This window comes from Saimiri boliviensis, chromosome 21, assembly GCF_048565385.1.
Source record: "Saimiri boliviensis isolate mSaiBol1 chromosome 21, mSaiBol1.pri, whole genome shotgun sequence".
Taxonomy (NCBI): Eukaryota; Metazoa; Chordata; class Mammalia; order Primates; family Cebidae; genus Saimiri; species Saimiri boliviensis.
This window is the reverse complement of record NC_133469.1, coordinates 9,996,254-10,020,473: the sequence shown is the minus strand read 5'-3', so window position 1 is coordinate 10,020,473 and position 24,220 is coordinate 9,996,254. Positions and strand designations below refer to the sequence as shown.

General features: G+C 50.4%; 1 protein-coding gene and 2 pseudogenes across 1 annotated transcript; 1 reads left to right on the top strand and 2 right to left on the bottom strand.

The window, feature by feature from the left end:
- Positions 1 to 371: 371 nt before the first annotated feature.
- On the bottom strand, positions 372 to 13,874 carry TOB2 (transducer of ERBB2, 2). Its single transcript, XM_003932829.4, has 2 exons — positions 12,487 to 13,874; positions 372 to 4,260 (listed from the first exon to the last, which is right to left on the bottom strand). The coding sequence occupies exon 2, from the start codon at positions 4,196 to 4,198 to the stop codon at positions 3,164 to 3,166; it is 1,035 nt and encodes a 344-aa protein (XP_003932878.1). The 5' UTR covers positions 4,199 to 4,260; positions 12,487 to 13,874; the 3' UTR covers positions 372 to 3,163.
- Positions 9,528 to 9,635, top strand: LOC120361511 (5S ribosomal RNA; annotated as a pseudogene).
- A 2,037-nt stretch (positions 13,875 to 15,911) lies between the features above and the next one.
- On the bottom strand, positions 15,912 to 17,117 carry LOC101031493 (glyceraldehyde-3-phosphate dehydrogenase pseudogene; annotated as a pseudogene).
- Positions 17,118 to 24,220: the final 7,103 nt, after the last annotated feature.

The window sequence follows — 24,220 nt, the reverse complement described above, 5'->3', positions numbered from 1 at the left end:
ATGCTGTAAGCTGCCCCTCATCTCTCCCCAGAAATAGGCAGTTCCTAAAGAGCCATGAAGAGGTACCCCGTTCTCCAGGCTCTGCTCCCAGCCCTGGCATCACCACCAATTGGCTGAGGGAACTGGAGTAGTTCCTAACTTCGTGGAACCGTTTCCAGTGTAGAAAAGCATCTGGGGTGGCAGGAACACTGAAGTATCCTGTGTTGATGGGATGGATAGGTGGTCAGAGGGGCACCAGGACAGTTATGTACATCCCGGGCTCAGTCACTGTAAGGAGGACCAGTCATTTCTTGGAGCCTATAAGGGCTATGCCAATCCCATTCTCTCCCAAAAGGGACCCCAGAAACCAAGAAAGCCAAGAGCAGGCAGGCTATTATATATCATGCTTTTAATACAAACTTAAAAAAATCTGGAACAATAGAAACTGTACAGATTTGATCTTTTTGTTTTGTTTTTAAACTAAAATCTCTAAACACACCAACGTCCCATTCCAAAATATTGCACAACATTCTGAATACAAAACCCTTGATTGTATTCCTCCTTCACTAAAGAAAAGTTCATGACCCTGCTCCCCGGGCTCCTCTCCAGGCGTGCCTCAATGCCCCCTTCCCATCCCTAGGGAGAAAACTAGAGAATCTATAACTCACTGCATTGAGAAAAAGACATCATTCTGGACTAACAGTTTCCATTCTTCACAAGATAATCCACCTTTTGATTTGTTCCTGGGAAAGAGGGATAGACAGAGGATGGGGAAAGGGGAGAGAAGGTTTTATTCTCCTCTTTTTTTTAAAGTTTGTTTTTCCTGAAAAAATATGTTTCTCTCATCTTTTTAAGAAAAAATCTTGAAAAGAAAAAAATTATGTTTTTTACGTTAGAAATATACATATATTATATATACCTCTTACATTTTACAAATGTAGCAAATTATTCAATACAAACGGACACCAAAAAATGTAAAAAATAAAAAAAAAAGTTTTCCTATGAAACCAGGTAAATTAGTGCAGATTTCTGTTTTTGTTTTCTTAAAAAAAATAAAATTGAAGCAAAAATGCCTAGATTTGAGACAAGACAGACTGAACTGGGCCCAAGAGCCCAGCACTGGAGTCATGCTCCTGAACACACGTTTTTCTCCATATTTCAAGACACAAAGGGGTTGGCCTCCCCCCTCTCCCTACCTGTGAGCAACAAGCCGACCTGGTGCGGGTGGGCGCCCGTGTGTGTGGATGGGAGGAGGGCTAGAAGGGGACGTAAGGCAGCATCCAACCTTTCCCAGAGAGAAGCTATCTGCTGGGCCTGTCACCTGTGTGGGAGCTGAGGACAAGGGAAAGGGTGGCTGAGACTGGGCTGGCTCCTGAGAAGTCTAGGGGAACAGATGGTGCTGGGCTGAGAAGCCAGGGGATTGCCTGCCTGCCAGGGGAGGTAGAGCTGGTGCCTACTGCAGGGAGAGAAGGCTGGCAGTGCCGGCCTGGGTTGGACCCACTGCCATAGCAGTTGCCTACTTGGGGTCCCTGGGTAGGATGGAGTGAGTGTGCTGCCAGGGGCTTTGGTGATGAGACCCTGATGCCAAGGGCCTCACTTTGCAAAAAGACAAAGTTCGTGACCCTGCTCCCTTGGCTCCTGTCCATGCTTGCCTGGCCTCCTAGAGTGTGAGGAACAAGCCCCCTCGTGGCAGTGGCAGAAGAGCAGGCGCTCTCCTATGATCCAATGCATCACCCGGGAGTGCTGAGTCCCTGTCAGGACACCACTCCTCACAGCATCAACGGTGGGGTTGGGTCAGGGCTGTGAGAGGGGACGGCAAGAGGTACCGAGAAACTCTCAACCTGGCAGGGGCACAAATGCACTAAAATAACACCTCCAACCAAGAGACCCAAAGTCTCAACTCCAGGCTCAGGGCTGCCTCCCACAGACACTAACGCCAAAATTCCATTCTGCCTCCCTGCCCACCCCTAAGGGTGCTCAGGTGAGCAGCTCTCACTGAGCTAAGGTCACACAACAGGAGGGTTGAAGTCCAGGGATTTCTTATAGGCATCAAGGGCTTGGGTATTCCCTCTGCCCTTCAGAGCTAACCTATTTTTTTTGGTCAAAAACAAAAGGGCAGATCCCTCCACAGTCTGCAAACCAGTTCCTTCTGCAGTGCTTTCTATGGGAGTGTCTCGGGCTCAGCCACAGTGGTGTCATCCCGCCACACACACTGCCCTGCAAAAGGACTGCCAGTACCCCCAGCCTCACACATAAAGAAGCACTTGTTGCAACCCAGAATCACATGAAGAAGGGAAGTTTCACATGGCTTGGAATCCTTTAAAAAAGGACAGCAAACCAAATACACATATACACACACACCCCTCCCTACCCACAACCTCTGGCCTGGGGAAGAAGGAGCCACGTGAGGGAAAGAAAGGCCACATGCATCGATAGCCAGGTGGCCAGGGCCATGGTGATGGTCTGGGCCTGGAGGGAATGGTGGAGTGGGGCCACAGGACAGAGATGAAAGGAGTTCCACTAGACAACTGCTAACCTCCCTGTAGTCACAGACATCAGCTCTAAGGGGAGGGTGTCAAGTGGCCAGCTGGTAATTCCCTGTGGCCCTGCCTGAAAGGGAGCGGGGACTGGGGTCGGACCTATCCAGGTGGCAGGGCCCGAGAAGGCCTGCTGAGGTTGGATGGCTTTGAGTGCGAGGATAGCTGGGTGACAGAGGCAGTGACATGAGCCAGCCTCTCCCTGTTTCAGGGAGGATTAGGCTTCAGCTGCAGCTCTTCCTTCCCTGTGAGCTTGGACACACCAATCCTAAACCAGGAGTGTGAAGGAGGAAGGGAGGAGCAGGGAGCAGCAATTCACATCTGGACCATTCTTAGCACAGGAAGCCACTCATTAAAGATGTTATATAGAAAACTACATGTAAGAAGAAGAAAAAAAAGAAATATAAAACCCAAACCAACCAAATAAATCACAGGCCGGTGGGCGAGCGGTAGGGGGGTGAGTGAAACACACTTCGGTGCTTTGTGGGGCCCTCCCATTCCGTGCCTGGGCTGCATCTTTTTTCTAGAAGTGAGAGTGAGAAGATCGAAAATCTTTTTGTACATTTTTCTTTCCTTTTTTTGGCCTTTCCTTCCCTTTCTCTTTTCTGTGGTCTTGGGTGCTCCTGGCCCTAGGGGCAGGTAGATGGTCAGTTGGCCAGCACCACGGGCTGGAACGGCTGGCTGGGATACTGCATGGTGTTCAGGTTGTAGCTGAGGCCTTCCACGAAGGGCGTCTTCTCCAGGAAGAGGCTGTTGGCACCACCTCCAAAGACCTGGGCCATGTCAAAGCTGCTGCTGTTGCAGGTGCCAGCCCCACTGCCTCCAAAAGGGCCTGGCGTGCCACTGCCCTGGCCATCGGCCCCATCAAAGAACAGGCTGGGTGAGCCACCACCGTTGTACACAAACTCCTTGGCATTGGGCGAGAGCTGGGATTGAGGGGCTGGGTTGGCTGTGATGAAGTTCAGTGAATGCATAGACAGAGAGAGGCTCTTGTGCTTCAGCAGGCTGTTGGTGGGTGAGCGAGCCATGCGAGGCTGCTGTGGTGGCTGCTGGCCACCCACCCCACTGCTGGCTACACCCCCACCACTTGCTGCCCCACCCCCCTTCTTCATCTTAGTGGAGCCAAATTTGGTGGCAGCGAAGGAGGCGGTGGTGAAGGTGATGGGCTGGGCAGAGCGGGGAATGAAGGTGGGGCTGGGTGACTGGCCAAAGGATGGTGATGGGGAATTGGACAGGGAGCTGTCCTGGCTGCCAATGGGCACAAACACCTGGGCATCAGGGTTGAAGCTGCTCTTGATTTCCTTGTCCAGCTCTGGGGCACCACAGCCCTCACTGTCATCCAGGTACAGCACTTTCACAGCTCCCTTCTCACCAATCTGGTAGGACACTTCAAAGGGATCAATCCAGACGCTCAGCTCCTCAGGCACATTGGCCCGCACATCTTCTACTGCTAGGCCACTCCGCTTGGCAGCCAGCTCTACCACAGGGTCCACCATCTCCCCAATGTGAACACAGCGGAAGCCAGAGCCCTTCAGTGGCTTCTCAGGGTACCAGTGGCCTTCATATTTCTTTTTCAAAAGCCGCTCTAGCTCTTCCCCAAACAGGTCTGCCCGGCGCCGGGGCAGCTTGTTGTACAAGTAGGAGATGATGAAGTTCAGGGCCACTTTGATTTCTAGCTGCATGGTCCTTTCCTAGGCAGAGAATCAGCACAGGGCACGTGCACAGCCTTGGGCTCCAGACAGCTCTGGGAAATGAGGATAGGCACCATGAGAAGATATGCAGAAAGCTGGTGGTAACCAACAGCTAAGGATAGACAGAAAAGCACCAACTTTGGATCACACAGACCGAGAAACTTATTTCTGCCCCACCAGTGACTGCGGGCCCTAGTTTCCTCATTAGTAACATGAGGCTATCATGAAGTTAAGTTAGTTCAAGATATAAACTGCCTCACAATGTACCTGGCAATTAAAAGGTTACTTGATAAAGTTAGCTACTATATTTAAGTAATTCTCAAGAAATAGGAAAGCTGTGTTTTCCACCATCTTGAGAATTCAGGTCACTGTATGAATGACACTAAAAAAATCAAGTCCCTAAATCAGGCGGAGAAGAGAAGGCTCTTGCTGTCTCCACAATACCTTGATAAAGTCGTGCTCCCAAACTGTCAGACTAAGATGTAAGTTTAAAATCTTTGGTTGTCCTCCTTAAATGAAAAGGGATACAGGACACTGTACAGAAAGGAGCACTGCCAATTTTTCACTGGGGGCCTGGACTCCAGTCACATCCATCTGTCATCCTGGGCCCCATGGGTGTGTATGCTGTCTGGCTCAGTCCCGGTTTGCAGAACTGATTTAAGAACTCCACAGAATGGGCCGGGCGCGTGGCTCATGCCTGTAATCTTAACACTCTGGGAGGCTGAGGCAGGTGAATTACCTCAGGTCAGGAGTTGAGGGCCAGCCTGGCCAACATGGTGAAACCCTGTCTCTACTAAAAAATACAAAAACTGGCTGGGTGCAGTGGCTCATGCTTGCAATCCCAGCACTTTGGGAGGCCGAGGCAGGTGGATCACCTGAGGTCAAGAGTTCAAGGCCAGCCTGGCAAACATGCTGATACCCATCTCTACTAAAAATACAAAAAAAAAAATTAGCTGGGTATGGTGGCAGACGCCTGTAATCCCAGCTACTCAGGAGGCTGAGGCAGGACAATCACCTGAACCCTCCGGGAGGCGGAGTTTGCACCATTGCACTCCAGGCTGGGCAAAAGGGAGGCTGAGACAGGAGAACTGCTTGAACCCGGGAGGCAGAGGTTGTAGTGATCCAAGATCATGCCATTGCACTCCAGCCTGGGCAACAAGAGCAAAACTCTGTCTCAAAAAAAGAAAAGAAGGCCGGGCGCGGTGGCTCAAGCCTGTAATCCCAGCACTTTGGGAGGCCGAGGCGGGTGGATCACGAGGTCGAGAGATCAAGACCAACCTGGTCAACATAGTGAAACCCCGTCTCTACCAAAAATACAAAAAATCAGCTGGGCATGGTGGCACGTGCCTGTAATCCCAGCTACTCAGGAGGCTGAGGCAGGAGAATTGCCTGAACCCAGGAGGCGGAGGTTGTGGTGAGCCGAGATCGCGCCATTGCACTCCAGCCTGGGTAACAAGAGCGAAACTCCGTCTCAAAAAAAAAAAAAAAAAAGAAAAGAAAAGAGCATGAGCCCCAGGAAAAAGGCAAGACCTGTCACAACCAGAAATGTGGACCAACAAGGGAATTGCTGATTGGAGGCTGCCCCAGGGAAGCAGAGGACAGGAGTGGGAATCTCTGTAGTTTCTGGTGAGAGTGTAAGTGATGAGGGTGGCAGAGGAAAGAAATTTTCCATCACCCTGCAGCCTCCAGCAGGGACCCATCATCACTCAGTCTCCCAGGGACTGTCTGACCACCTGTCCTCGGCACCAGATCAGATTTATCAAGTGTTTGGAGATGCTTAGAGAAAAGGCAGCCCAAGATAAACACCAGATTGTTATTTTGGGATTCTCTCACAGCCAGATCCCACTGAGGTCAAAAAGGTTTACTCCCTCAGCCTGAGCCAGCTTCATGTCTCAGGAAGATGATCTGTGAGGTCCTGTGAGCCTGTGATCCTAATCTCATTTTCTCCAAAAGGGCAGCTCCAGGGTTCATGCTGGGGGAGAAACTGAACTGAAAGAACTGGCTCTGAGGGGAGGCAGAGCCAGAACATGCTCCTAGCCAGACCTCTGGGCAATGCTGTACTGCTGAGCTAAGCACAGAGACATGACTGCTCTATGATCTGTCTCTTTTTTTTTTTTTTTTTTTTTTTTTTTTTTTTTTTTTTTTTTTTTTTTTTTTTTTTTTTTTTGAGACGGAGTTTCGCTCTTGTTACCCAGGCTGGAGTGCAATGGCGCGATCTCGGCTCACCGCAACCTCCGCCTCCTGGGCTCAGGCAATTCTCCTGCCTCAGCCTCCTGAGTAGCTGGGATTACAGGCACGTGCCACCATGCCCAGCTAATTTTTTGTATCTTTAGTAGAGACGGGGTTTCACCATGTTGACCAGGATGGTCTCGATCTCTCGACCTCGTGATCCACCCGCCTCAGCCTCCCAAAGTGCTGGGATTACAGGCTTGAGCCACCGCGCCCGGCTATGATCTGTCTCTATGCCCTGTCAAGGGCATCTTCTGTCCTGTTAAAGATTCCGGGCTGGATCTTGATTCAAATCCTTTCTGGATCCAGTTCGAGTATCCAGGTACTAATTTCAGGCTGGGGATTTTGAGTTTTCTAAACACCTGCCCCAACACATTTCCCTGTAATTCTCAGGCCTGGGCCCCTGGCTCTTAAGGGACATTTTAATTTAATTTATTTATCTATTTATTTATTTTGAGACTGAGTCTCATTCTATTGCTCAGGCTGGAGTGCAGTGGCACGATCTCAGCTCACTGCAACCTCTGCATCCTAGGTTCAAATGATTCTCCCACCTCAGCCTCCCGAGTAGCTGGGATTACAGGCACATGCTACCACATCTGGTTAATTTTTGTATTTTCAGTAGAGATGGAGTTTCACTGTGTTGGCCAGGCTGGTCTCCAACTCCTGGTCTCAGGTGATCCACTAGCTTCAGCCTCCCAAAGTGCTGGGATTACAGGTGTGAGCCACCATGCCTGGCAGTGTGTGGTGTGTGTGCGTGCATGTTAGAGATGGGGTTTGGCCATGTTGCCCCGGCTGTTCTTGAACTAACATGTTCAAGCCATCCATATGCCTCAGCCTCAAATGTCTATTCATTATCAACACAGATCAATTTCAGGGCTTTTTTGGGCTTAAAAAGTAAGAATAATAAAAAGAATAAAGGGCTTTCTGTTTATGAGGATCAGGCTCATCAGCAGATACAAATCTAGCCACCAGAACCACAGGCCTTCTCTCAGGAATGGAAGTCTGAAAGGGCAACGTGGTCCATAGATGTGTCAAACATGAAGCAGACTTTAAGGTGTGAAGAGACAGGCGTGATGGCTCACACCTGTAATCCCAGAACTTTGGAAGGCCAAGGCGAGTGGATCACATGAGGTCAGGAGTTCAAGAACAGCCTGGCCAACATGGCGAAATCCCATCTCTACTAAAGGCACAAAAATTAGCCGGGCGTGTATCTGTAATCCCACTACTCGGGAGGCTGAGGCAGGAGAATCACTTGAACCTGCGAAGCAGAGGTTGCAGTAAGCTGAGGTCGAGCCACTGCACTCCAGCCTAGGTGACGGTGAGATTTTGCCTCCCAACCCCCCAAAAAAAAGGCTGTGAGGAAAGTTGATACTGGTTGTCTAGAGTGGAACCTGGTGTTAAAGACAGTATTTCCAAATACTGTCTAAAAGCATTTGATTCCAAATACTGTTTGAAATCTAAAACAGACTGAAATCAACCTATGATCTCTCTCTCCCAAGGCACCATGTGGCCTCTTAAAATGCACCTCTTGGTATTCCACTGAGAGCAAAGAGCTTCTACACCTTTCGAGGCCTCCTCAAACCTTGCTGAATAATTGTCTTCCAAGTTAACTACCCTGAACAGTTCAGCCTCAAAATGGGAGCATTTTAAATGCAGGACAAAGTCATTGGGAAATAAGCCTCCCACCCCAAAATACAATAGAACCACTGTCATCAGCTCTGCCTAGCTAATCATTTTCTGCAGCATAAGCAACTAAAGCTGCACACCAATTTATACCTCAGTGATGTTGCCGCACAAATAAGGAAGTATATAATGCCACCTTTGCCTCTTAATTAGAGAACAGGCCAGACCAGATGGCTGTGGGGTGGAACCTTACAAAAATGATGGACAACCAGAATGAGATTTTCTGCTCTATCAGCTCAGGCTCTAATTTTGACTGCAAGAAGCTTATGGAGCAGAGGATTAAAGCACTGGTGCTAGCTTGTCTTTAGCTAAAGATAGGAGTGGCCATTCAGAGGAGGTTGTTCATTTTTTAAAAAGGTATGAACAAATTCTAGAGCTTACATATAAAATATTTATGGAAGTATAGTAAGATTAGAAAGCTTAGAAATAACTACCTATCAATAAAGGGAACAAGTAAAGGGATTCATTAAGCGACTGCAGAGTACACTAAGATCTTTTCTAACCCCAATGTAGGCACAAATGGCCAAAAAGGGAGCAAAAGAATAAAAATGATGAGGTGTTTAATAGCAAAATCTCCCTTTTGTCAACCTATTAAAAAAAAGCAAATATGGGACAGGCACAGTGGCTCACAGCCGTAATCCCAGCACTTTGGGAGGCCAAGGTGGATGGATCACCTGAGGTCAGGAGTTCGAGGCCAGCCTGGCCAACATGGTGGAACCCTGTCTCCACTAAAAATACAAAATTAGCTGGGTGTGGTAGCAGGCACCTGTAATCCCAGTTACTTAGGAGGCTGAGGCAGGAGAATTGCTTGAACCCAGGAGGTGGAGGTTACAGTGAACCAAGATTGTGCCATTGCATTTCAGCCTGGGTGACAAGACCCAGAGTTCGTTTAAAAAAAAAAAAAAAAAAAAAAGGTGGGCTGGGCGCGTTGGCTCAAGCGGTCAAGAGATCGAGACCATCCTGGTCAACATGGTGAAACCCCGTCTCTACTAAAAATACAAAACATTAGCTGGGCATGGTGGCTCATGCCTGTAATCCCAGCTACTCAGGAGGCTGAGGCAGGAGAATTGCCTGAACCCAGGAGGTGGAGTTTGCAGTGAGCCGAGACCGCGCCATTGCACTCCAGCCTGGGTAACAAGAGCGAAACTCCCTCTCAAAAAAAAAAAAAAAAAAAGGCAAATATGAGAGCAAAATTCTGTCCAATTTCACTAAGTACCTTATCCTCACTTGTTTACTTCCAGCATCAAAGTTAAACTTGGATTCCGATCCCTTGTGCTGACTTACGTTTTTAAAGAGTAGGTGCTTAGGAGAAAGACGATGGGGGAAGTGGGGCATGAAGCTGGGAAAAGGCCTCAGTCAGTGTCAGTGGGATTCCAGACGGAACCTCTGACAAAAATGTGAGGAAGGTGCCTAGGGCCATACCACCCTGAATGCACCTGATCTCGAAAGCTAAGCAGGGTCAGGCCTGGTTAGTATTTGGATGGGAGACCGCTGGGAATACCGGGTGCTGTTGGCTTTTGGCTCTTAAAAAACAAACAAAACAACAACAACAACAACCTTCTTGAGACTTTGTTCAGTTAAAAAAAAGAAAAAGAAAAAAATGTGAGGAAGGGGTGTGTGTGTGTGTGTGTGCGCGCGTGCATGCATGCTCTAATGTCAGAGTGAAGGAAGTTCTCCCCACCCCCACCCCGAGACGGAGTCTTGTTCTGTTGCCCAGAGCTGGTTCAAGCGATTCTCCTATCTCAGCCTCCTGAGTAGCTGCGGTTACAGGCCTGTGCAACTACGCTCAACTAATTTTTGTATTTTTAGTAGAGCAGGGTAGTTTCACCATGTTGGCCAGGCTGGTCTCGAACTCCCAACCTCGTGATCCGCCTGCCTTGGCTTCCCAAAGTGCTGCAATTACAAGTGTGAGCCACCGCTCGCAGCTGGAAGATTTTTTAAAAGAAAATAGTGTTTCAAAGAAGGAACGGAGGGATACCGGTGACGGAATCCACTGAGCACCAAACCCGAAAAGATATTCAGACACTTGTAAGCCTTAACACGCGAACTGTCCTACAATGAAGGACTACGGGACTCAACTGAGTGTGGAGGGGCCAGCAGGTGTCACAGACCGGGTGAATGCGAGTGCCCTGGCGCTGCCTGGGGAGTGAGAGCCAAACGCAGGCAGTTCCTCTTTTTAGTGAGACCCAGGATCCGCCCCAACTCGCTGGTCCCAAGGGCAGCGGCCCAGACGGGGAGGTGTGGGTTGAAAGGCTTCCAGGACTGGTGCCGACTGACTGCACCACCACGCCCAGTCTCACATCATCTCCCCTAAACATAGACTGGTCAACCCTAGGTCTGACTACAAGGCCCCTTTCGGCTAAGAAGATCCTTTCTAGGGCGCTCCATATTCCTCAGGAGCCAGGAAAACTCCACTCAACCCCAAAGTAGGTGGGGAGGCCGGCGGCGAGGGCACGCTCTGCACTCTGGGAGTTGTAGTCCTCGAACGCCTCCGGACCCGGCGGCAGCAAGTGACCTACTTTCTCTGCACACTACACTTCCCTGAGTACTTTGTGAAGGCCTAACTGGCTGCACTACGCATGCCCAGTAAGGAGAGCTGACCGAGGGTCGAACAGCCCAGGAAAAGTTTCCGATGCACATGCGCGTTGTGGCTGCCGGTGCCCCCCTCCCATCGCCTAATACATTTCATAGAGATTCTACCCAGAATGCCTACTCCCTGTATTGTATGGCCCCACCACATCCTCTAGGCTTTACGAGAGCCTAACTTTCCCACCTTTCCCTTCATCGCCTCCCATCACTGTTGAAACTAGGATCTGCTTCTAAAGAGTTTTTTTCCTGGGTGAAGGGAGCGGGCTGGCTTAGATAAGGTCACGACCCCCTCCCCCCACCACCTTAACCAGAATTCCAGGGCCTGGGCGGTCCGTCTGGGGTTGCTGGATGGACGGTGGATTCAAAGGGAAACAAGCCTTTTCACTTAATGCCTAGCGGACTCGGCTTCAACACCCCAACAGCCAGGAAAGGAAAGGCAGGAATCAAACTCAGTTCTCCCATCCTCTCGGCCAAAGAAATTTCCAATCAAGCTGTGGGGAGGTGCCGGGCCTAGGCCAGCAAGGACCAAGCCTCACCCCATTTCTAATCCAACTCTGAGTAACCAGATCCGGGAGAGGGATATAGGAAAAGGTTCCCAGGCAGAGAAGAAAAAAAAAAAAATTGTACACCTGACACCCGAGCATCTTCTCATACTAAAATTCTGTGTATCTCCTCCCATGGCAAGGTCTGCTCTACGACCAGACTTAACATCCTCAGCAAGCTCCACTACTGGGTGTTAAACCTCCTTAATCCTTCCTCCCACACAAGCTTCTCCCTGTGCTTCATGGAGGGATGGGGGCAGACGCCCAAGAAAGCAATAGGGTTGTTTTTCTGCTGGAAAATCAGAGATGAGGGACCCATTCCCAGGGTACCGTGGGTGAGAAGGAGAAAAAGACCGTTTAGATATGGAGCAGCACCAGAGACCTGGCCTCTGCCGGCACCCAAGTTGAAGCTTGTTGTGTGTGGGGTTCTGGTTTCTCCTGGGGGAGGGAGAAGGCCTGCAGGCAGTGCCTCCTTCCCCTCCAGATTTCTGGTGGTCAAGGGCACAGTTCATCCTCCGGACAGGAGGGAAAGGAGTTTGGGGGTAGGGCTCCCACCTCACAGGCACCTTACCAAGATAACCAGAATCCACTCACTGGCACTGGTCAAAGGGGACTTTTTTTCTGCCCAGTTTTTCCTTAAAACACTGAAGAGCATAAAGAGCTCAAGCCGAAATGGTGAACTCTAGCTCAGTGGCCCAAGGACAGTCTCCACTGACCTGTCCTGTCGCCAAAGGGGGTGTCCCACCTCCACCATTCAGGCTTCACAGAGCCAGAAATAGAGCCTATTAACAATTACCACCCCCCTTCCCTGCACACGGGAAAACAAGCAGAAAAACAAGGCCTGGATCCCTTTCCTTCCTCGGATTTATTTAACGGTGGGGGGAGTTAACGTTTCTTTGGAGAACAAGGAAGATCTAGCGAGTAGCTGGGATATAAAGAACTGGGGGAGGCGGGGAAGGGAGGAAATGCACCCCACCCAAGAGAGGGCCACTCTTAGAACTGGGAGAAAAGGGAGCTCTTGGGCACCCCAGGAGCAGAGATGGCGTGAGGAGAGGAGCAGGGAAAAGGGGGGTCTAGAGGGGAGCTGGAAGGGGAAAGAAAATGCTGGCCAGGCGAGGGAGGGGGCGGCAGCAACGTGGAGAGTCCAGCAAAGCGGGAGTGGGGCGGGGTGGGAGAGGCGGTCAGGGCAGCTGGGTCTCGGGGCGGGCCCCCCGCCCGCACGCCCCCCCCACTCACTCGGGTCTCCGCGGCGGCGGGGCGCTCTGCCGGCCTCGGGGCGGCTTCTCCCTCCAGGGTGGTCCTGAGCGCGGGGCGGAGGTCTCTTTCCCTTCCTTCCCGGGTGCCGGTGGGTCGGGGATCGAAGTCCTTTTCGTCGTTGAGGGTTGGGGGACGAAGCAGGGGACTATGGGCTAGGACTCTCAAGAATTTCTTTCAGCTCTTAGGAGGTCGGGCTCGGCGGCGTGGGGACGGAGAGCAGGTGGACGGACCAGCGGCGACGGCGCGGGGATGGCGGACTGGAGGGTGGTTCGTGTCGCGGAACGGAAGACGGTCTGGGCTGTCGCCGGCGGGCGGTCCTGCCCTTCTGGCCCCGCGCCGCCCGAGCCACTGGCTTGTCTCCGCTGACAACCCACACCTTCCCGCGCCCCGGCCCGAAGTGAGCAAAGTCAATGAAAAGTTTCACCCTTAGCAACCCTGCGCACGGATCCCGCTTCCCCACCCCTGCGTGATGCGTCCCTCCGCCCTGCAGGGGCGGGGCCGGAGCACGGCCGGGACTACTTCCCAGGCCGCCCAGCGCCTCGGCTCGCTGGTACCGCGCGGAGCCATTCCTCGGCCCCTTGGTGCACGCGGAGCCCTCCTGCTCCTGACTCCCGCCTTTCCCGCCCCGTCACGGCGATGCGCCGCACTCCTTTTCTTGATTCCCACACCACTCTGAACTCGTGCGCGTTTTGTGAGGTGTTCTCCCTGAGGACAGGCGCTCCGAGAGGGCTGAGGGCGCCCGAGGCCAGGTTGCTCACGGGCCGGACACAGTGCTCTCTTTAGTTGTGTTTGAGGGACGAGTGTCGCGGGGGAGGGAACGGAGTCACCAGGCCCTCCGGGAACTTCCCCGCTGACTCCTCCGCCCTGCACCTGCCTCAGCTTACACGGTTCGGACCTTTGCCCGAGCCATTTCCCGGGGCCTTCCTCCAGCTCCGGCTCCGGGTGTCTGGCCCTGCCCGCGGCCCTCGCATCACCCCAGTTACGGCCTCCGCTGAGGGAGAGCGGAGGGGACGGCGCGGGCTCTGGAAACGAGTCGGACCCGTTTCAGGCAGGCCTGAGCCGCGCTGTGCGGGAGGAAGAGGCGAGGACTAGGCCCACGGCCGAGAAAACGAGCTGAGCGCTACAATAGACCTACCCCTCGCCGCCTCTGGCGCTCCTTTACTCGCAGCCCGGGGGGGGCCGGCGCCGGCTTTGCGCAGGCGCGCGGGCGCAGCCCCTCTCGACTCGGGTTTGTTCTCCTTGGCTAGCGACCCCAGTGTGGGGCACGCGGGAGAGCCACATTTCTTCTAGGCAGTCTCGCTGGCGTCGAGTAGCCCCTGACCGTGCAAGGGGTGCCCGGCTCGCAGCCACTACGGCCCCTCGGGCGGCGGAGCTAGGCCCCGGGAACTCGGGACTGGGCGCACCAGCCCCGCGCCCTGAGGCCCCCTGTCCTGCCTCTGGCCACGCGGGCTGCTCTGCCTCTTTGTGACTGTGCGGGACGCAGAGCCAGGGATAGAGAGGGCTGTGTTCTGGGGTCACAGGCAGACAGGGCTGCCGGAAGATGCAGTCCGGAGCCCCCGGGGAACTGTGCGTGGGGTGTTCGTCCGAGTCCCTCCTTAGATGACCCATTTCCCAGTTCTCCCCTCCCCGCCCCCACCTTTTTGTCATTCCAGACGGTTCCGGCCCAGCAGCAGCCGCCAAGCCCACGTTGGGTGGCGAGATCCGAAAGTTTCCAGCTACGAACGGTTTGCTTTTTTTTTTTTTTTTTTTTTTTCACGATCGCTTTTTTGGGCAAGGGCAGAGAGCACCGGTAGCGTGGGGGTTCAAATGCGCTTTCCCTGAATGCAGCAGAAAAATGCCGGGCTAGAGGGCAAACTCCACCGAGACTGGGAGGCGGGATGAGCCTGAGCGTCCCCCCATCCCCCACACTCTGAGCGCCGCAACCCCGGGGGCACCTCCAGGGACTACTTGCCTTGTGCGTCAGCGAGTGACAGCGTCACACACACGCCCCCTCCCGCACAGTCCCGCTGCACCCTTCCCTTCCTCATCCCCTCCCCTCCCCTCCCCTCCCCTCCCCTCCCATTCTCTCTTCTCCCCTAGCTCTTTCCACCAGGCAGGGCGGCTCAGCCGATCCACAAGCTCCCAGATCACCGAAAGCTAAAAAATATAGCCGGCGCGTTAGCAACAGCCTTTCCATTGGTCAGGGGACAGAGAGAGGCGGTGTCTGATTGGGTTTAGGATCCAGCGTTCGGACTGGGCCCTTGGGAGTGTGCGTTTGCACCAGCAGGCATGGCAAGGGATGCTGGTATTTGTAGTCATTGATTAAGGCAGCCATAGAAATAGGTGGACTTATATCCCAGTTGTGCTACCTACTGTGCGATCTTAATTTAATGCAGCAAAACTCGATTATCACCAAACCTCAGTTTTCTCATCTATAAAATGTAGCTCGTGTGGGGGATTAAGTACGATGCTGTATGTAAAGCCTGGCTCAAATCATTGCTATTCTTAATTTAAAGATAAGTGTTTGCGCCAAGTTGCATCATATCATGCATATCCAGTGCTCAGTATGGTGTGCACTCTCCAATGTGTAACCTCTGACAAAGGTGAAGGTGAGCCGAGGCAAGTTGTCCTAGGGCACCTCAGGTAGGGACAGCTGGAGTACATATAAGCAGTTAAAGGGTGGGTGTCTTTTACCATTCTGGACAGACTGAGGATGGGCAAACTGAATCCTTAGAAGGAAAGCCATGAATTTCTAGGTGTTTGTGCGTTTAATCGAATCTCCTCTGCAACACTGGAAAGATACGAGCCCTCAGCAGCATTATTAGAATGAAATGATAAATCCAGCCTCCTTGGTGGGAGCTCTGGGTAAAAGGTTAGCATGTAAGTAAGAAAAAAATAGAGGCGGGGGAAAAAGGTAACCACCTTTCTTAACTGCTGATGTCTCCATTTATCATGTGGTGAGGAGGAAGTTTTTTTTTTCCTCCCCACTTGTACCCAGTGTGTGATTACATCTTGCCAGGGTGTAATTGTCAGCTAAATGCCTACTGAGGCATTTCAGATTCCCCTCCCATTTTGAATAATCATGTGTTGAAAGGCATGCACCATGCTTGCAAAATGGTGAGCTCCATGAGCAAGCAGGTGAGGCAGGGAGAAGGTGGGGGACACATCCCCTGTCTGAGAGTAAGCAAGATGTGGTGCCATAACAAATCAGGCTGGTCGTAATTGGCCTCAATTAACTCTCAGAGATGAGTCACCCTCTCATACACACTCCAGGGCAAGAAACTTTGTATTGTTTCTTTGAAGTTATTTAAGAGAATAGTTCCTCAATTTGATTTCTTCAGCAGGTGCAAAAGAAATTGGCTTTGGGGAACTGTGGTTGGCTACTGAAGAAAATTTTTTTTTTTTTTTTTTTTGCTGAGCACAGGGGACTTTATTGATGGTACACGACAAGGTGGGGCTCCCTAGGCCCCTCCCTCTTCAAGGGGTCTGCGTGGAAACTGTGAGGAGGGTCAATTCAGAGTGGTGGGGGACTCACTGTGGCAGGGACTCCCCAGCTGTGAGGGCCTCTCTTCCTCTCGTGCTTTTGCTGGGGCTGGTGGTCCAGTGGTCTTACTCCTTGGAGGCCGTGTGGGACATGAGGTCCACCACCCTGTTGCTGTAGCCAAATTCATTGTCATACCAGGAAATGAGCTTGACGAAGTGGTCGTTGAGGGCAGTGCCAGCCCCAGCATTGAAGGTGGAAGAATGGGTGTTGCTGTTGAAGTCAGAGGACACCACCTGGTGCTCAGGGTAGCCCAGGATGCCCTTGAGGGGACCCTCCAACGCCTGCTTCACCACCTTCTTGATGACATCATATTTGGCAGGTTTTTCCAGACGACAGGTCAGGTCCACCACTGACACGTTGGCAGTGGGGACACGGAAGGCCATGCCAATGAGCTTCCCGTTCAGCTCAGGGATGACCTTGCCCATGGCCTTGGCAGCGCCAGTAGAGGCAGGGATGATGTTCTGGAGAGCCCCACGGCCATCATGCCACAGTTTCCTGGAGGGGCCATCCATGGTCTTCTGGGTGGCAGTGATGGCGTGGACGGTGGTCATGAGTCCTTCCACGATACCAAAGTTGTCATGGATGACCTTGGCCAGGGGTGCTAAGCAGTTGGTGGTGCAGGAGGCATTGCTGATGATCTTGTGGCTGTTGTCATACTTCTCATGGTTCACGCCCATCACAAACATGGGGGCATCAGCAGAAGGGACAGATATGATGACCCTTTTGGCTTCCCCCTGCAAGTGAGCTCCAGCCTTCTCCATGGTGGTAAAGACACCAGTGGACTCCACCACGTACTCAGCGCCAGCATTGCCCCACTTGATTTTGGAGGAATCTCGCTCCTGGAGGATGGTGATGGGATTTCCATTGATGACAAGCTTCCCATTCTCAGCCTTGACAGTGCCATGGAATTTGCCGTGGGTGGAATCATACTGGAACATGTAGACCATGTAGTTGAGGTCAATGAAGGGATCATTGATGGCGACAATATCCACTTTACCAGAGTTAAAAGCAGCCTTGGTGACCAGGCGCCCAATACGACCAAATCGTTGACTCCGACCTTCACCTTCCCCATGGTGTCTCAGGGATGTGGCTGGCAATGGGAGACAGGATGCGGCTGTCTGTCGAACAGAAGGAGCAGAGAGCGAAAAATCATTTTTAAATTGTTTAAAATTTTATTTATTTTGAGACAGAGTCTTGCTCTGTTGCCCATGCTGCAGTGCAGTGGCACGATCTTGGCTCACTGCAGCCTCCACCTCCCAGGTTCAAGTGATTGTCCTGCCTCTAGAGCAGCTGGTATTACAGGCACACACCACACACCTGGGTAATTCTTGTATTTTTAGTAGAGATGGGGTTTCATCATGTTGGTCAGGCTGGTCTTGAACTCCTAACCTCAAGTGATCAGCCTGCCTTGGCCTCCCAAAGTGCTGGGATTACAGGCATGAGCCACCATGCCCAGCCGACAAATGATTTTTATATAGAATTCACTAAGACTGTGAATTCTAGTAAACAAGGTAAATGAACAAACCTGTCTTGCTAAGATGCTAAACTGCAGGGTTCAAAGAAAGTAACATTTTAGCCTTGGTGGTATCAACAGGTCACTTGGGACAGAGCTGATAAGGAACTGAGTGATTGGGAACAGGTAGAAATAATCAGAGTCTTTTAAAACAGACAAATTCCAAGCAAGGAAAAGAATCTTTTCCTTCTATGTCTTTGCTTCAAACTACAGTTAAAAAGCTACAGGTCAGAATAGAGTGACACATAGTCTCTCTGAAATTTGGTCAGTTCAGTTTGAGTCCTTGGGAAGTTAATTGTAATTCAGAAGTTGCTAATTGGCAGACCAAGGTCCACATCTGGCAGATGTGTTTTCTTGGCACATACTGACATATTACGGTTTTTTTGTTTTTTTGTTTGTTTTGAGACAGAGTTTCACTCTTGTTACCCAGGCTGGACAACCTCCGCCTCCTGGGTTCAGGCAATTCTCCTGCCTCAGCCTCCTGAGTAGCTGGAATTACAGGCATGCGCCACCATGCCCAGCTAATTTTTTGTATTTTTAGTAGAGACGGGGTTTCACCATGTTGACCAGGATGGTCTCGATCTCTCGACCTTGTGATCCACCCGCCTCAGCCTCCCAAAGTGCTGGGATTACAGGCTTGAGCCACCGCGCCCGGCCCATATTACGGTTTTAAAAGTGAGTTGCTGGCCGGGCGAGGTGGCTCACGCCTGTAATCCTAACACTTTGGGAGGCCGAGGTGGGTGGATCACCTGAGGTCAGCAGTTCAAGACCAGCCTGGCCATCATGGGGAAACCCCATCTTTAATAAATAAATAAATAAATAAAGTGAGTTGCCAATATTGAAAATGTGGGATATTGTACAAAAATAGCTTAAGTTGCCACTTGTTCTAAATTCAAAATATCTGGCAACACTGGGTGTTAAACTGGCAACAATTGTCTGGAGTTGAATAGCAGCTGTCTCTTAGACAGGGCTTGTGTTCTCTGGTTGCCTCAAGTCCCGACCACTCCCCTATTGTGTCCCAGACACAGAGGCTGAAGGTCACATACCATTTATCACCACACTTGGGCTATTCTTATACCCCTCCCTTTTCAATTAATGATATTACTCACCCAGACTCCGAGTTTGTGACCCCTTTTTCGGTTTAATTTAGCAAGTAATTGTTGGAGTGATTGCCTATTGTATGCCCTGGGTGGAAGGAGAGGCAAAAGGAATACAAGGATTTTATTTATGATCTAGTTTGTTGTTGAATAGAGACAGGGTCTTGCTAGGTTTGTTGGCCAGTTTGGTCTTGAACTCTTGGCTTCAATCCTCCCGCCTCCCAAAGTGCTAGTATTATAGACATAAGCCACTGCACCTGGCCTAGTTGTTTATATTTTTATTCCCCTTACTTCATCCCCACCCAGCCCCTCTTCTAGTTAATTTTTTTTTTTTTTTTTTTTTTTTTTTTTTTTTTTTTTTGAGACAGAGTCTTACTCTATTGCCAGGCTAGAGCGCAGTGGCGTGATCTTGGCTCACTGCTGCAACCTCTGCCTCCCAGGTTCAAGTTATTCTGCCTCAGCTTCCCAAGTAGCTGGGACTACAGGCACGCATCACTACGCCCAGCTAATTTTTGTATTTTTAGTAGAGACAGCGTTTCACCACGTTGTCCAAGCTGGTCTCGATCTCCTGACTTCGTGATCCACCGGCCTCAGCCTCCCAAAGTGCTGGGATTAAAGGCATGAGCCACCATACCCAACCTAGTTAATTGTTTTTAAACTTGGGGTTTAAAAACATCCCCTAGTCAGGGACATAAAACCTGGTTTAGGCCAGGCACAGTGGCTCATGCTTGTAATCCCAGCACTTTGGGAGGCCAAGGCAGGCAGATCATGAGGTCAGGAGTTCGAGACCAGCCTGGACAATATGGTGAAACCCTGTCTCTACTAAAAATACCAAGAATCAGCCTGGCGTGGTGGATATTGCAGTGAGCCAAGATCGAGCCACTGCACTTCAGCCTAGGCAAAACATGAAAATTCTGTACATAAAAAAAAAAAAAGCGCCGGGCGCGGTGGCTCAAGCCTGTAATCCCAGCACTTTGGGAGGCCGAGGCGGGTGGATCACAAGAGATCGAGACCATCCTGGTCAACATGGTGAAACCCCGTCTCTACTAAAAATACAAAAAAAAAATTAGCTGGGCATGGCGGCGCGTGCCTGTAATCCCAGCTACTCAGGAGGCTGAGGCAGGAGAATTGCCTGAACCTAGGAGGCGGAGGTTGCGGTGAGCCGAGATCGCGCCATTGCACTCCAGCCTGGGTAACAAGAGCGAAACTCCGTCTAAAAAAAAAAAAAAAAAAAAGCAACAACAACAAAAAACTTGGCTTAATGGATTTCAGCCAGGAATATTAGAATAGAATGGAAGAAAATGAAAATGTCAGATTATAGCATACACAGTAATATTGTCTCATGAAACTTTTGTTTCTGTTGTATGTAGGTACTAGACATGAAAATAGAAAATAATGCAAATGACAGAAATTTTGGGGTATAGTGCTTCTGGAAGCTTTCATGGGATGTCAGGGACTTGAAAGGAAGGGGTATCCATTTGGCCAGTTGATGGGAAGGTGGAAGGTTATTTCAAACAAAGGAAACAGACAGCCATGGAAAAGACGGGGAGTATTCAAGGGATGTCCCTTCAACTGCCTGATGGAGTGAGGAGGACAGATAGAAGTTAAGTAAGGGCCAGGCATGGTGGCTTACACTTGTAATCCCAGCACTTTGGGAGGCTGATGTGGGTGGATCACAGGGTCAGAAGATTGAGATCACCCTGGCTAACATGGTGAAACCCCATGTCTACTAAGAATACAAAAAAAAATTAGCTAGGCATGGTGGCATGAGCCTGTAGTCCCAGCTACTAGGGAGGCTGAGGCAGGAGAATAGCTTGAACCCAGGAGGCAGAGGTTGTGGTGAGCTGAGATCGCGCCACTGCACTCCAGCCTGGACAGCCAGACTCCGTCTCAAAAAAAAAAAAGGAGACTGGGTGTGGTAGCTTACGTCTGTAATTCCAGCACTTTGGGAGGCTGAGACAGGTGGATCACCTGAGGCCAAGGGTTTGAGACTAGCCTGGCCAACATAGTGAAACCCCGTCTCTACTAAAAATATAAAAATCAGCTAGGCATGGTGTCACATGTCTGTAATCCCAGCTACTCAGGGAGGCTGAGGCAGGAGAATTGCCTGAACCCAGGAGGCAGAGATTGCAGTGAGTTGAGATCAAGCCACTGCACTCCATCCTGGGTGTCAGAGCAAGAATCCGTCTCGGAAAAAAAAAAAGGGGGCGGTGGGGGGCGGGTGCTGGGTGTGGTGGCTCACACCTGTAGCTGTAATTGCAGCAGTTTAGGAGGCTGAGGCAGGCACATTGCCTTAGTTTAGGAGTTTGGGACCAGCCTGGGCAACACGGTGAAACCACGTCTCTACTAAAATACAAAAAATTAGCCAGGCGTGTGCCTTTGGTCCCAGCTACTCTGGAGGCTGAGGCAGGAGAATCGCTTGAACCTGGGAGGTGGAAGTTGCGGTGAGCCGAGATCACGCCACCACACTCCAGCCTGGGAAACATAGTGAGACTCCATCTCTTAAAAAAAAAAAGAAGGAGAAGAAGAAAAAGAAGCAAGCAAGCAAGCAAGCAAACCAATAATGGGATTATGAAATTCACAGAGGAGCAGATTTTAGTGGAATTGACTTGGCTGAGGTTGAACTGCTGATCAGTGTGGAGGGGGCATGCCCTTGGAGACACAGAGGCTTATGGACTGCAGTTCAGGTGGTGTTTTGCTGAAACCAAGGGATAGTTTTTGAAACATCTGTAGTTACGAGATGTCACATGGATGAAAGTGGTTAATAAGTAACTGAAAATTTTATTTATTTATTTTTGATAGGGAGTTTTGCTCTAGTTGCCCAGGCTGGAGTACAGTGGCTCACTGCAACCTCCGAGGCACCCATCTCGGCCTCCCAAAGTGCTGCGATTACAGGTGTGAGGCACTGTGCCTGGTCTTTCTGTGTGTGTGTGATGGTGTCTTGCTCTGTTGCTCAGGCCTGGAATGCAGTGCAGTGATCTTGGCTCACCGAAGCCTCTGCCTCCCAGGTTCAAGTGATTCTCCTGCCTCAGCCTCTGGAGTAGCTGGGATTACAGGCATTCACCATTATACCCAGGTAATTTTTGTATTTTTTGTAGAGATGGGGTTTCACCATGTTGGTCAGGCTGGTCTCAAACTCCTGACCTCAAGTGATCCACCTGCTTCAGCCTCCCAAAGTGCTGAGATTACAGGCATAAGCCACCACACCCAACCAAAATTGCTATTTTTAAATTTTTATTTATTTTTATTTTTGAGATGGAGTCTCACTCTGTCTCCAGGCTGGAGTACAGTGGCGATCTCAGCTCACTGCAACCCCCGCCTCCTGGGTTCAAGCATTCTCGTGCCTCAGCCTCCCATGTAACTGGGATTGCAGGCACAGGCTCACCCCAGCGTCTGCCTCCTAGGTTCAAGCAATTCTGCCTCAGCCTCCCGAGTAGCTGGGATTATAGGCGCCTGCAAGCATACCTGGTGAATTTTTGTATTTTCAGTAGAGATGGGGTTTCACTGTGCTGGGCAGGCTGGTCTCAAACTCCTGGACCTCAGGTGATCCACCCACCTCAGCCTCCCAAAGTGTAGGCATTACAGGCATAAGCCACTGTGCCCAGACTGTGTGTGTGTGTGTGTGTGTCTCTGAATCTTGCTGTTGCCCAGTGTGTGTGTGTGTGTGTGTGTGTATCTGTCTGTATGTATGTTGTCTCTGAATCTTGCTGTTGCCCAGGCTGAAGTGCAGTGTTGCAATATTGGCTCACTACAACCTCTGCCTCCTGGGTTCAACCGATTGTTGTGCCTCAGCCTCCCAAGTAGCTGGGACTACAGGTGGCAACCACTGCCTGGCTAATTTTTTAAATTTTTAGTAGAGATGGGGTTTTGCCATGCTAGTCAGGCTGGTCTTGAAACTCCTGACCTCAGGTGATCTGCCCACCTTGGCCTCCCAAAATGCTGGGGATTATAGGCACGCCCAGCCACTAGAACCATTTCTGTCAGGCTTCCTTACAGAGTGCTTTGAAGGCAGAGGTAATTTTAATTCAATTTTGGATATTCAGCATATCATAAACAATCAAAAGTTGTTGACCCAAACCAAAACCCTGGAGAAGTCCGAAGACTCATTTTTTTTATCCCCCGGCTTTGCTAAGCGTAGTATAGATTAGACTTGGGTGAAGTCCTTAGATTCCTCAGGACCTGATGCTTTTTTTTTTTTTGAGGCAGAGCCTTATTCTCACCAGGCTGGAGTGCAGGAGCGGGATCTTGGCTCACTGCAACCTCTGCCTCTCGGGTTTAAGCAATTCTCCTGCATCAGCCTCCTGAGTAGCTGGGATTACAGGCATGCACCACCATGCCGGGCTAATTTTTGTGTTATTAGTAGAGATAGGGTTTCACCATGTTGGTTAGACTGGTCTCAAACGCCTGATCTTGTGATCAGTCCGCCTCGAGCTCCCAAAGTGCTGGGATTACAGGTGTGAGCCTCGGAGCCCATACTGATGTTTTTCTACATCTGTGTTATTAAAGACCAACTTGACTTGCTGTCTCAAACTGTCAATATGCCTCCTTGGGATAACTCGTTTATCACAACAGGCAGAAATGACAGTTGAGTTAGGGTAAAAAATGCCTAAATCTGACCTTTGTCTGTTCATTTACTTCTTGGGGCCGGGCGCGGTGGCTCAAGCCTGTAATCCCAGCACTTTGGGAGGCCGAGGCGGGTGGATCCCAAGGTCAAGAGATTGAGACCATCCTGGTCAACATGGTGAAACCCCGTCTCTACTAAAAATACAAAAAATTAGCTGGGCATGGTGGCACGTGCCTGTAATCCCAGCTACTCAGGAGGCTGAGGCAGGAGAATTGCCTGAACCCAGGAGGCGGAGGTTGCGGTGAGCCGAGATCGTGCCATTGCACTCCAGCCTGGGTAACAAGAGCGAAACTCTGTCTCAAAAAAAAAAAATAATAATAATAATAGGCCTTCTCATAATGAAATCTATCCTTAAGGATAGATTTAATGAAAAAATTTTATTTTCCTTTATGAAAAATAAAAATTAAAAAGTACTTTATGAAACAAGTCAAAGTACTCCTATCTCATCAATTTTTCTTTCTCTCCATCATTATTTTACTTTGAGATGGAGTCTCAGTCTGTCATTCAGTCTGGAGTGCAGTGGCAGGATCACCGTTCACTGCAGCCTCACCCTCCCAAGCTCAAGCAATCCTCCCATCTCAGCCTTCTGAGAAGCCAGAAGGTGCATGCCACTGCACCCAACTAGTTTTCATAGAGATTGGTTTTTGCAATGTTGCCCAGGGTGGTCTTGAACTCTTGGGTCTCCCAAAGTGTTGGGATTACAGGCATGAACCACTGTGCCCAGCCTCCACCATTACTGGAAGCGGTCTCTTCAGTTCAAAATTAAAGTTGGACAGGAAGGAAAAAACAGTATGTTTCTAAAAATGACTTTGATTTACCTATAATGAAAGGCACGGGTGGTTTTGAATTCCTTCCAGTGGTAATAAGAGGATAAGGTACTTAACCAATCCCACTACCTCTGTTTAGAATCACAAATTCCTGGGTGATTAAAATAAATTCCTGAAGTGACTACCAGA